Consider the following 11,510-nt stretch of genomic DNA (forward strand, 5'->3'; position numbering starts at 1 on the left):
CACGTCCTGGCGGCCAATAAAACGCAAACGCGAACACGAAACAACGGTGCTCCCAATCGTGCTCGCTGGTTGTGAAACTAGCGCGCGATGCATCGCCGGATGTCGTTCGCCAAATCGCGGAATCGCGTCCGCGGGTCCCTCCGCGCGTCCTTGGCCTCGCCTGAAACGCCAAGGTCCAAGGATACATCCGGCAAGGTGAGCTCAACCTCGAAAAAGAGTCACGAACTGCGTTATTGAAACCCGTCCAGATAACATCTGCGGGACTATCGCGTAATCGGTTACTCTTAATTATTACAGTCTGCATGAGCGATATGCCGAGATGCCATCGCTCGCTCGTTATAAAACGGGCCTGGCACACACAAATTTATACGGAGAAGTTTTTATTTCCGTCGCATACCTGCACGAAACGCATTTCCGCCCGACCGCATATCCTTTGAGAAAAAGAGAGAACAAGTTTGTCTCGCGAGATTTCCATAATTAAATCGAATTAAGAAAATATTTCTTAAAAGTTGATATTCTTTTTTATTACTTCCCTATTTTTCGTCCAATTTTCGAGGAGTCTTTATTTTTAATTATCACAAAAAAAAAAAAAAAAAAAAAACTACGGTCGCAAGAAAATGAGATTAAAGTTAGGGAAACAATCTAACTTTCGAGCAAGTAGTGAGAAATATTCCACACACTTTGCGAAAGAAATAAAAGTAGACGGAACGCTCCACGTCTCGTGACTTAACGATTTAATAACTACGCATTTCGTATTCGGTTTTAAAGAATAATATATCTGTATATAGTTGTACGTTTCCCGGCCGTCGCACGGTACATTTTATTACCGCTGTTAAATGTTAATAACAAACGACGAATAGTTCGGTCATAAGAAGAAACGTGCAACGGCGATGCTTGACGATCTATAAGAGACGTTTACTGTGCTATAATCCGGTTCTCCTTCTGTCCGTCGGCGTTTACTGTGCCACTCTGAAAACTCATTATACTTGGGCATCGCGTTTATGCTAGAGCTCCTTTTTTTTTTCTGCCGACGTTGACGTATTTCAAGCGCGTCGTTGCGCGAGCGAGCGAGCGAGAGGTGTCTTTTGCGAGTCAAATCGCGAGTTATTGTTGCCATCCGTCGAGTAGAATCTTAATAAAATACATTGCGATTGATCTGCCATTCTCGAGACCTCCCACTTAAGAAGAGATAAAGGCGGAAATGCTCTTTGCCTGTATTAAAGATAGACATCATCTCCTTTTTTTTTTTTTTTTTTTTTTTCTTTTACAGCAAAGTCCCGCTACGCAAATTCTGCCGACTACGAGCTTATATACTTTTACGATCGCGGACGGTAATTTTGGAAAATAGTTCGCAGGGTAAAGCGTTCCGCTTGCAAAAGCCTTTCGAAAGTGCAGCCGACCTAGTTCTGCGCGGCGCTGCGTCTTGGTGCATTCCGAACTTGGCATCTCCTGTGCTACTTCTTTCTCGCGTCTAAGTCGAGCGTTCGCGGCGGCGTTTATACGAGAACGACTGCTAACCGCTTTACAGCCCTTAAGAGAGAGAAGAATGCGGCGTAACCATGAAACTTGCGCGGAAAACTTGTCAAATCGATATACCTCGTGTACCTCTCTTCCAACCTCTCTCCGGCGTTAATAATGTTGCTTTATTTTTTATTTTAAAATTCAGCAAGCATATAATTAAAAGCGATTTTACGTAGTATCGATAACTTTATATTATTACTAGATTTGATAACGTATATTTCGCGTAAATTTATGTTATATTTTATACGAACGCTTCTCCATAACCGTTTAATTTACCTTTTCGCAAATAATATTCTCGTAATCGTTAATCCAGCAGCATTGATCGCGTCTGTTTGCCAATCTCGTGCCGTTTATATATAAAACAGTTCGATTTTAGCTTTCGCGTCGCTCGTTAATTGAAGATCCTTCATGAACGTGAACTGTTAGCGATGGTTGCAAAATAATTTCTTTTTCTTTTTTTTTTTTTCTCGGTATCTCAGGGTAATAACAATAACGGCGCGAAGTGCACTTAAAAATGCGCTTGTTTCTGCAGATAGCGGACGGAACTTTAGCGATTCTCGTTCTCGTCCGAGAGCACGGTAATTCACAAAGTGTTATCTCTGGGATAATATGTCCGGCCGAGGTACCGAATATAAGTAAGGCGACCGTTCGTGTTAAAGAACGCCTCTTTTAATTTATTCTTGTGTCCGCTCGGTTGACGCGCGAGTTAAGCTCGTAATTGGCGCGCGGATAAAGCCGAATACCTCCCCCGATCGAGTAAATTGGTTCCGCGGATTAAATAAATAATTAAGGCCGCTGTCCCTCGTCAATATCTGTTGATTGACAATACGGGTAATTATCGGCGAAATTCTAAATTCGAGACGGAGAGATGCAATATTTTTCCAACGAAAGACTGCGCCTTCGTGCAACGACACGATCGTTCCGCGTTAAAATTCAAATTAACTCAAATGAGACTCGCGAGTTTCTCGCGTATTGTGCCACGATACCAGGGTGGATTCGCGACGAAATTGTAGCCCGTAACAATTGGCGCTACGAGGAATCGCACATATCGAGAGGTGCGAGGAATATCGATTTCAGGTCTTGCATTCGTCGGTGCATAAAAGTTCGCGCGCGTACATTGTATCTCTGCTCGCGATCGGAGATCAAATGTCGCACTCTTCCGCATTCACGTGGAGAAAAAAAAAAAAAAAAAATGATAAACCTGGCGATCCGTCGCCGGCTTCGCGCCCACCTTTCGCGATCCAATCGAGAATTCTGTGTCTCCCAGGATGGCCTTTTACACGAACACGTCGCCTCGCGTAGCCGCACAAACGGAATTTGTATTCGGATCAGCAGCGGCTTGGGAAATCGATTCTGCACCATCTGCCCACTTTCGCCGACTTCCTTTCTGCGTCTCAAGGGAGACGCCTCGGTTAAATCATAATTATTGAATTACCCGTACCGGCTCGATCGCAAAGGAAACCCGACGCAAAGTGCAGTCCGCCCGATTCAACGATACAAAGGCTTTCGCTGTTTTGTTGCCCTCGTCCGCGACAACCGAATAACAATTTTAATATTTCAATTATATTACCAGATAGAATTGCATTTATGTGCCCGATGTTCTTATTTCAATGTGAATCTTTCTCTCGCGAGCTGGTTTAAGAATACGCGAACGCGCAACATGTGCGCGCGAATGTAGGTTTAGAAACCTTAAAAAGGTTGAATTTAACTTCCGCGAGAAAGAAACGCAGGCACAAGTCGTGTAAAATGTAACAGAAAAATTCTTTTATCTTACGCACGATAAATTGTGCATTATACTGCAGTGATATAGAACAGACTTAAGGCGAGGTGGATGCAGATATCAACGCGCGCGAGTGCAAGTATCAACTATAAGACACTACGTATGCATTAAAGCATCAAGTATTAAGGGCACCGCTTCCGCAAGAGCTTCGGTTACGCGTTAAGGGAGAAAATTGGGGGAAACTTCCTGCCGGGTCGACAAGCGCCATCGACCGGGCGTAGATACTTCGCCCCGTTATCATTTAATAAGATAATTAACGACTCCGCACGGCGGACAACATTCGCGAGCGATGTTTCGCTCGCCGTCGAGTCGATAGTCTAACAATCTACATATTATGCATAATACAAAGACACTTCTCTCTTTCCCTCTCTAATGCTCCGAGAAACGTCCTCGTGGACTCCGCATCCTTCGCGCTCCATCGGGAAGTTTTCTAAATAACATACCGCTCGCGTACGCGACACGCCGCGCCGGAGACTTTTGTCACTGTACTTTGACCGCTTTGTGCCGCGAACGAGTCTAACTCGGTCGGCACGGCCGTTGCGTAAACTCGCGACGGCGAGTGGAAAGCCATCGCTTGCTACAATAGTTCTCGGGTAAAATCCCTCTCTCGTCCGGAGGACGAGCGCATTATTGAAACGTCAGACCACCGAGGGCTTTTATCCGAACCGCCACAGGCTTTCTCGCCCTTCGTATTAACTCGGAGTATTATCGCTCGGCGCAAAAAAAGAGTGCGGGGATGGAGCCCCGTCAGCAAGTAAAAGCTGCTCGATTTTTCGCCCCCGCAAACGGCCGCCACGCCCGTTCCGTTCCGTGTAAGGGTGTAATCAACGTGTAAGCAATTATCCCTGGGGGTTCCGTGCGTCCGTACGTTTAGATCGAATTTAATGGTCCGCGAACGCGCGCACGGGGCATTTTTGCGAAGGAACTCCATTTCCACTCCGAAACTCCGGCGGTGGCCCCGACCGCCGAAATGCTTATACGAATGTCACGGTATTTAACCCCCGCACTCCTGATTCCGTTCCCCGCGTCGCGGTTTAAATTTACGGCTGTGCTTCAGGCACGTGTGCGATGCAATCGCGGCGTTAAGTTTCGTAAGAGTTATTAAGCGTTATTAATTCGATCGAAACAAAGATGCGCGATTGTGCGCGACTGCAGGCAATGCGCGGTCAGAAATAGATATGGAATAAAAAAAAAAAATATATATATAATACATATATTTATATCGTAAACTTCCCTGTTCCTATCTCACGGGTTATCAACGAAGTTCAATATTTAGACGGACAACACAAATGTGGCAGCGCCGACAGATGATAAACATTTAATGCTTTTTAGGATATGCTTTATAGAGGCCGAACAATATTGCCACTGTGTTCCATCCAGTACTTGCCGCTCCTCCTCGCCTCCTCTCCCACGTCGCTCGCACTTGTATGAATAATTTATGTTCCTATACACACTCGGTACCCGAGTTCGGTCAACACGGCGCTCGCGTAACCATGTTTCCGGCTGCGTATCAATTTTGCCACGACAAGGCAGGAAGACAATTAAGATAGCGCACCGTTAGATAACTACGTTCCCTTTCAAGTCTCGAGATCGCGGCCTCGATTTTTCATACCGAAGTTGTGAGAAAAAAAATTGGAAAAAAAAACTCCTGAATTCTCTCGACGTCGATAAACTCCTTCGATGCAAATGTCTCACGACCTTTTTAGACGACTGGCTATCGACGGGCGCGACGAAAACGGAGCAATTTGATTTCTGATCGAGCGCAAATTTACAATCCCGCTGAAAGCGAGCGGCGACCGCCGAATAACTCGGCGATATTTGAGTTACCAAAATTAAACCTTTATTTAAGGGCTCGAACGAGTGGAGCTCGAAGCGGAACGACACTCGATCGCTTAGCGAACAAACAGAAATTGTTTCGGCAAACTATAAAATCGGGATCGCTATAAAATCGCGCGTGGCGAATAGTTGCAGAGATTTAGAACGTTTTGTCTCGATGCTTTCATTCATTCCACGATGTATTAAAAACGTCGATGTATTGAAATATATAAAATCAAATTGAAAGACTCGTATTAAAAAGGCTCATCACCGATATTTAATATTAATATTAAATAATAAAAGTACGGTCAGTAACAAATTACGTTTAAGCGCGTTAAATTGCGTTAAACGGAAGCCATTTCGCATTTTTTTTTTTGCCAAGGTAATCCTTTCCTTAACGACCGGCATTAACTTTCAGAATTGACGATAACTTCCCGATCACTTCTTCAATTTTACAGAGGCACAAGCGCGAGAACAGTAAAGCTTTACGAGCGCGCCTAACGAAAGAACTCATTTCTGGAGCGGAAAAAATTTGCAGAAACGAGAAAGAAGGCGAAAAAAAAAAAAAAAAAATATTAATGCAACGTCGAAGCGATTATCGTAGCGCGCCGTTTCACCCAGCGGCGGCTTATAACGTTGGCGAGAAAAAAGGGAGCGGAGTCGGAAAGCTGAAACGAGCCACTTCGCTTTATGGACGTAGAAATGGTAGTTTCTTCATGACGCAAAGAAACGCACTAATCGCCGACGGAGATCCCATTCGGTTAACATTTGAACAACTCATTATCATTAATTTGAATATCCGCGAAGTTTGCTGAAGGCCGCGAATCGTAAAGAAATTCTTTACGAGAAGTTTCAACAACGCCGATTAGCTCCGATCTTTTTATTACACGTAAGTATATACTATTTCAAATTATTAAAATAATAAAGTTTAATAAATTAATTTTTAAGATGTTATTTTATAGCCTGAGAGATTGATATCAAGCAATAAATTACCTTGCTGGTTATATAAAAAGCGCGATGTTGTAATTTTAAATTAAAAAACGTAACAAACAATAAAAAGAAATTTAAAAAAAAATAAAACAGTTAATATGCAATTAAAGCGTCTCAACTATAAGACGTATTCCCGGACGTAATTAATTAACGGTCCAACAGAAACCTACTATCAAGACCCGGGGTATATTATTTTCGATTGTGTAGGTTCACCTCAATGGCTATTAAAAATGTACTTTTATTTCGAGAGCATCGAGATTTATTAAGAACATCAAAGACGCTCGAGTAACTAAATATTTAAAATATGTTTTATTTTTAATTTTTTTTTGGCACAAAATAATCCACGGCCGCGCTAGAAATAAAAAAAAAGATCTAAGCGGTAAATTGCCATCATCCGATTGACTGACCCCGTTCTGCGAACAACTTATTCGTGTGAGGATTTAGCCGTCCAGTGATTGAGAACAATCGAGGGTTATACGTCGATCAAAGAAACGCGTCGAGAAGCCGTACGACTAAAAAGAAACCCGGTCGCTTCAAAGGAAGACTCAAATATGCCTGCCCGTCCTTCGGCCAATTATCCAGGCGCAATCCTCACCATCAATCCAAGAGTCGCGCTCGATAAAAGTCATTCGTTCACTAATTGCACACTTACGAAGAAATTAAAAAGAAAAAAAAAAAAAATTTATAATAATAATAAAAAAATTGCCTGAAAGTGTTAACCCGAATTTTTCGGTAATTATTTACGCTTATTTTATTGAGAAAACTACATCGACATGTCGTCAACTCTAAGAATGATTTCGGCAAACAATTTCGGAAATATGCATATCAATCTTTCATGCAGAGCACGTGGTAACCGTTAATTAATTTTTCGATAGGTCAGCGCGCTTCGCATTTTCTTTTCTCGTTCCAGTTTAAGCTCCCTTTTTTTCCTCCCCTTCCCACCCCGTTTTCCAGAACACGCCGCAGTTCATCAAGCGAGTTAACGAAGCTCGAGGCGGAGCGGAATTTCGCAGACTGGAACGTCGCGTCGATCCGTACCTCTTCTCTCGGCCAAATTCTCATAAATTCCGAGACTGTCGAGGGAATTCGAAGTGATCCGGGTATGTGTCTAATAGAGCCCTCATCCGCCCGGCTCTCGTCGCCGGTCTGTCGCAGATAATGACCGATACCGTAAGCTACTTTCCCGGCTCACTTTTGGCACACGTGTCGCACACGAGAGCGCGCGGAGGAAGAAAAAGAAAAGCGACGGATCGACAGAGAGAAATTGCGGTGCGCCAGGTCGTCGAATCTGCAGCACGGGGCAGAACGGCGAGGGAGATGGAGCGGGAAGATGAATTACGCCGCGGGAAGGATGCACGAGACGCGCGGACGACGAATGGCAGACGCGGACACCGAAGGAGCGAAAAAAGCGTGCGAAACGAACGGGTAGAGGGATGACCGATTCCCGCCGGCTACCCCGATCGACGTGAAATAAATCTAAGGCCGATTCGCTGACCATCGATTCCGACGCGAACGGGCGTATGCGCGAAAAATATGCTGCTGCAGCAGCAGCCGCGGGCGCGCGTGCACGCGACACGCCGACGTGATAGATGTTATCAGAAACTGCATTGCTACCCGTCGTCGAAAAAGTTCCCTCGCAAATAAATAAAACCCAATGCCCCTTCTGTATCTCAATTAAATGTAATTCATGATAATCGTCTCTCCACCGAAGAGATTCATAATTATCGGGGAGTTAAAGCTGATACTTCACAGCTCCCCCTCGATCGATTATCGAGATTCCGACGTAATGGGACAATTACCTCGCCGATTAAAAGCAAGACGGACACCAAAGAAAATATTATTTTATGCGAAACTCCTCTCATCTTGGATTCGAACGCCGGCGTTCCTTGATGTTTTAAAGACGTCTCCGTAACGAATCGGTGAAACTCTTTTAAAAAATTATCCTCAAGTGCGCGGCTTGTTAGTCCTATCGTGCTTCGACTTTATATCGCGGAGAAGCGAAAGATAACAACTTCCAATGGTACGTGCGTAAAAGGATAACGACGGGCTAGCGGAGGCCGTGAATGGAAAGCGTAGAAGGAAACGGGACCGAATCGATCCGACATGGCCGAGGGTGGGATTTATTACGTTCTCCTATTCCGTGCTTCTGGGAACAATCACGGGAACGCCACAAAGGGGGCCGTCGCAACGAACTTAATTCAAGGATAATTGATCGAGGAACGACCGGGGCACCGGAGCGGCGGACCAAATTTTCGATTTCAATTAAACCGCGCATATCTTATATCCAATTAATTGAGACAGTCTCGCGCGACGGTAGAGCACACGCCACCCCGAGGATCGCTCTCCCAGCGATCGGACAAGGCTTAAATTAAAGCGGGAACCAGGAAAAACGAGGGTGATTGAATTTCTACTCACCGGTGACCGGAGCCTCGATGTCTATCATAGTCTTCTCCGAACGTAGAAGGGCGGCTCCTTCGTTGATTATACGAAGAGCCGCAGCCTCGTCGATTCTACCTTCGAGGATAAAGTGCTGCTTCAGGACCTCCGGCCGCGGAGATCCCGTTCGTTCGTCGAAAACCTCTGCCACTGTCATTTTGTGCGACGGTGGAAACGGGACATCTGTTAACAAAAAACGTAAACAATTTATGATTAGAAAAAATGCAAAAGTATACATATAAACGAAAATATATAAATATATTAAATATTCTGAGACTGCAACGCCAATTTCTTATTTTCTCTTCGCAAAAATTAAATATGCAGTTTCGCGTAATCGCTTTTTGTTCCCCCCCCTTTTTTTTTTTTTTTTTTTTTTTCTAAAGTGCTTTGCAAATTTCCCTTCGTCGGGTAAGCCTTTGCATAAGAGAGGCAGATTATCTCCCGATCTCGCATGGTAATGGCATTAATTACAACCGAGCCGCTCGTCGTAATCCCAGGTGACAATTAAGTGTCCTTTTTTACGAGATACAAGCGGCGCTACAAAGCGATTCGTCCGATAAATCGGCGCGTACACACTCGGCAATCGTGTTTAAATATTGATCGAGCGACTTCACGCGCAAAATAAAGCGCGCCCGCCGCGCTTCGCCTCGCCGGAAGAATTATCGAGTATGTGCACGCCTCACCAAGTCGCGAGCGCTAAGAAGCGTAATCTCGTTTTTCCCGCGCTGCTGCCGGCCCTTGATTTACGGTTGCGAGGTCTTCTCTCGTTCGCTCTAAACATCGCGGTTGGCATTCGTCGAGAATTACGCAGCGAGCCAGAATCGCGCATTTTCATTTTCTCGCTGCGTCGCGGTGTAAAATACGTTCCGGTGCACGCTCCATTTGCTCCACTTTGCGCCCGCGCTCTTCGCACGATGTCGCGGGAAAGCACGGGTGAAAGAATGTCTCGGGCACAGCGGTATCATCAGAGACGCGATAAAAATCTGTATCCACATGTGTACGCGTTTAATTTCGAACGATCGCGCAAGGTGATTGTGTAACGCACGGTGTTTGCTATTCGTTTATGACGCGCGCGACGATTACGCAACGTAAAATCATTAATCGCGCATTGCGCGATTTATCTTTGCTTAGGTGCTCGAACAGGCGAGATGCAGACAGCGGAGCAGCTGAGAAAACAATGGACGTGAAAAAAAAAAAAAAAAGAAAAAAAAAAGACGGATTTTTCCGTCCGCGAACTGCCTTGCGGCGTAAAGTGTTGAAAAGCCATTACAACACGCCTCAAGGCGATCTTAATCACAAAACACTTCGAAAGCCGCGTATTCGGTAATCGCCTGCTAAAATTAACGACAAATTACCATTTCGTCTCAGCAATTCTCTTTCCCTCCCTCTTTTTGCTGTTTTTATTATTATTATAATATTTTTTTTTTAATTTTAAACGTGTCTTATCTACATCGGCACGTGTTAAAACAATGCGTGCGATAAATAAAAGTTTTAATTCACACGAGGAAACAGGTAACAGGTGGGCAACAACGAGGCATCGAAATATCCCGCTACAACGGTCGGACTGATACAAAAACGTATGGCACTCAAGGTTGTTATTGCCAGACGACACGCCACGATCATCGATCGACCGTTTCTCGGCAAGGTAAATTAATAAAACGAGCTACCTGGATTGGGTCTTTCGCGTTGGACTTGCGACTGTCTACCGACGATTGAAAAGCGCAGCTTCAGAGACGGGCTCTTCTGTACGATTTTCGGTGGGATCGTCGCACTTATCGGTGAAACCACCTTCGTGTACACGCACTTAAAATTTTCCTTCGTAGACTTTGTCGATTGCTGCGAATGGCACAGCTGCGTTATGTTTATTTTCTTCTTCTTGCCGAAGCAGCCGATTTTTTGCTGCTTCTCCATCATTAGATGTAGATTACGCTGCGTTTGCTCGACGTTCCGGGTGTACAGCTCGTCGAACGTGCTCGATTCCGACGACTCGCAAGCCTCGACTAATGATTCCAAGCGAGTTGATTTAGCGTCCACGGGATGACAAGTACATTTCTTTGTTTTCGGTTCTGCGGAACCGACGGCCGCGTCCTTTCGGCACAGGCAGTCGCTTTGTTCCATCTCACGTGACGGAAGCTGATCGATCGAACTGTCGGGGGTTACCTTCGACGACGAACTGTTGTGCGACACAACTATCTTCATGGTCGAGTAATCGTCCGTCCCCTCGTCTCTCGTTGCGTCTTCCGAAATTCCGTCGTGGTTGACGACGATCCGCGATTTCGTCGCGATCATCTCCGCGCTCTCAGTATGCGAGACTTGCCCCGATGACTCCTCGAGAGTACCCGCCGTCTCGGAGGAGCTCCCGTTGTCCATTAGGACCGTGTCCGACAAGTTCAGCATGCTAAACATCCTGCTTATAGAATTTTCCCAGGGTGAAGTTTCCGGCTTGGTGCCGTCGGGTATCAGCTTCGTGGGCGTCACTATAGAAGAGTGCATCGGAGATTCACCCACTAATTCGGAACAGTTCAATTGTCTCCAATTGTCGAAGGTGCTCTTAATCATCGGCGTGAAATACAACGTTCTTTCAGCCTCTTCCAGAAAAATCTCGTGATCGTCACTCTCGGACGTCACAGTCGGCGTCGAGCACGTGTTCAAAGAATCCGTCGCGGTGGCGAGTAATGCGCTGGGAGGAGTAACGTATATTGATCTCTCGAACGCGCGAACATCCTGCTCGTCGTCGGACATGATGGAAACTGAATAGTCGCGAAGGCTCTCGTTTAATAGAAATCGTCTTTCGCGAGTGACATTGAAATCGTAGAAACAATCGATGCGATCGATGCGGTCGATGCGAATGGTCGCCCGTGCCAGGAGGCGACGACGTATCCTAAAGCTCTCCCGAAACTTCGTGACGCAAAATACGACTGTCCACCTTGTCACCTGTCGCGATATCGAACACAAAAACCTGATTCCG

General features: G+C 45.4%; 1 protein-coding gene across 7 annotated transcripts in view; it reads right to left on the reverse strand.

The window, feature by feature from the left end:
- The window catches only part of LOC139107041 (serine/threonine-protein phosphatase 2B catalytic subunit 2), a 105,870-nt gene that overhangs the window by 62,349 nt on the left and 32,011 nt on the right, over positions 1–11,510 (reverse strand). For 6 of the 7 annotated variants that reach the window (XM_070664266.1, XM_070664265.1, XM_070664264.1 and 3 more), the window contains exons 1-2: positions 10,210–11,457; positions 8,522–8,725 (exon numbers count right to left, since the gene is read on the reverse strand). In XM_070664266.1, the coding sequence (XP_070520367.1) occupies positions 8,522–8,725; positions 10,210–11,284 (1,279 nt within the window). In that variant the 5' untranslated portion in view covers positions 11,285–11,457. Of the gene's footprint in view, positions 1–8,521; positions 8,726–10,209; positions 11,458–11,510 lie in introns of those variants that run through there. The other variant, XM_070664269.1, reaches the window with a different exon arrangement.

This window comes from Cardiocondyla obscurior, linkage group LG12 (genome assembly GCF_019399895.1).
Source record: "Cardiocondyla obscurior isolate alpha-2009 linkage group LG12, Cobs3.1, whole genome shotgun sequence".
Taxonomy (NCBI): domain Eukaryota; kingdom Metazoa; phylum Arthropoda; class Insecta; order Hymenoptera; family Formicidae; genus Cardiocondyla; species Cardiocondyla obscurior.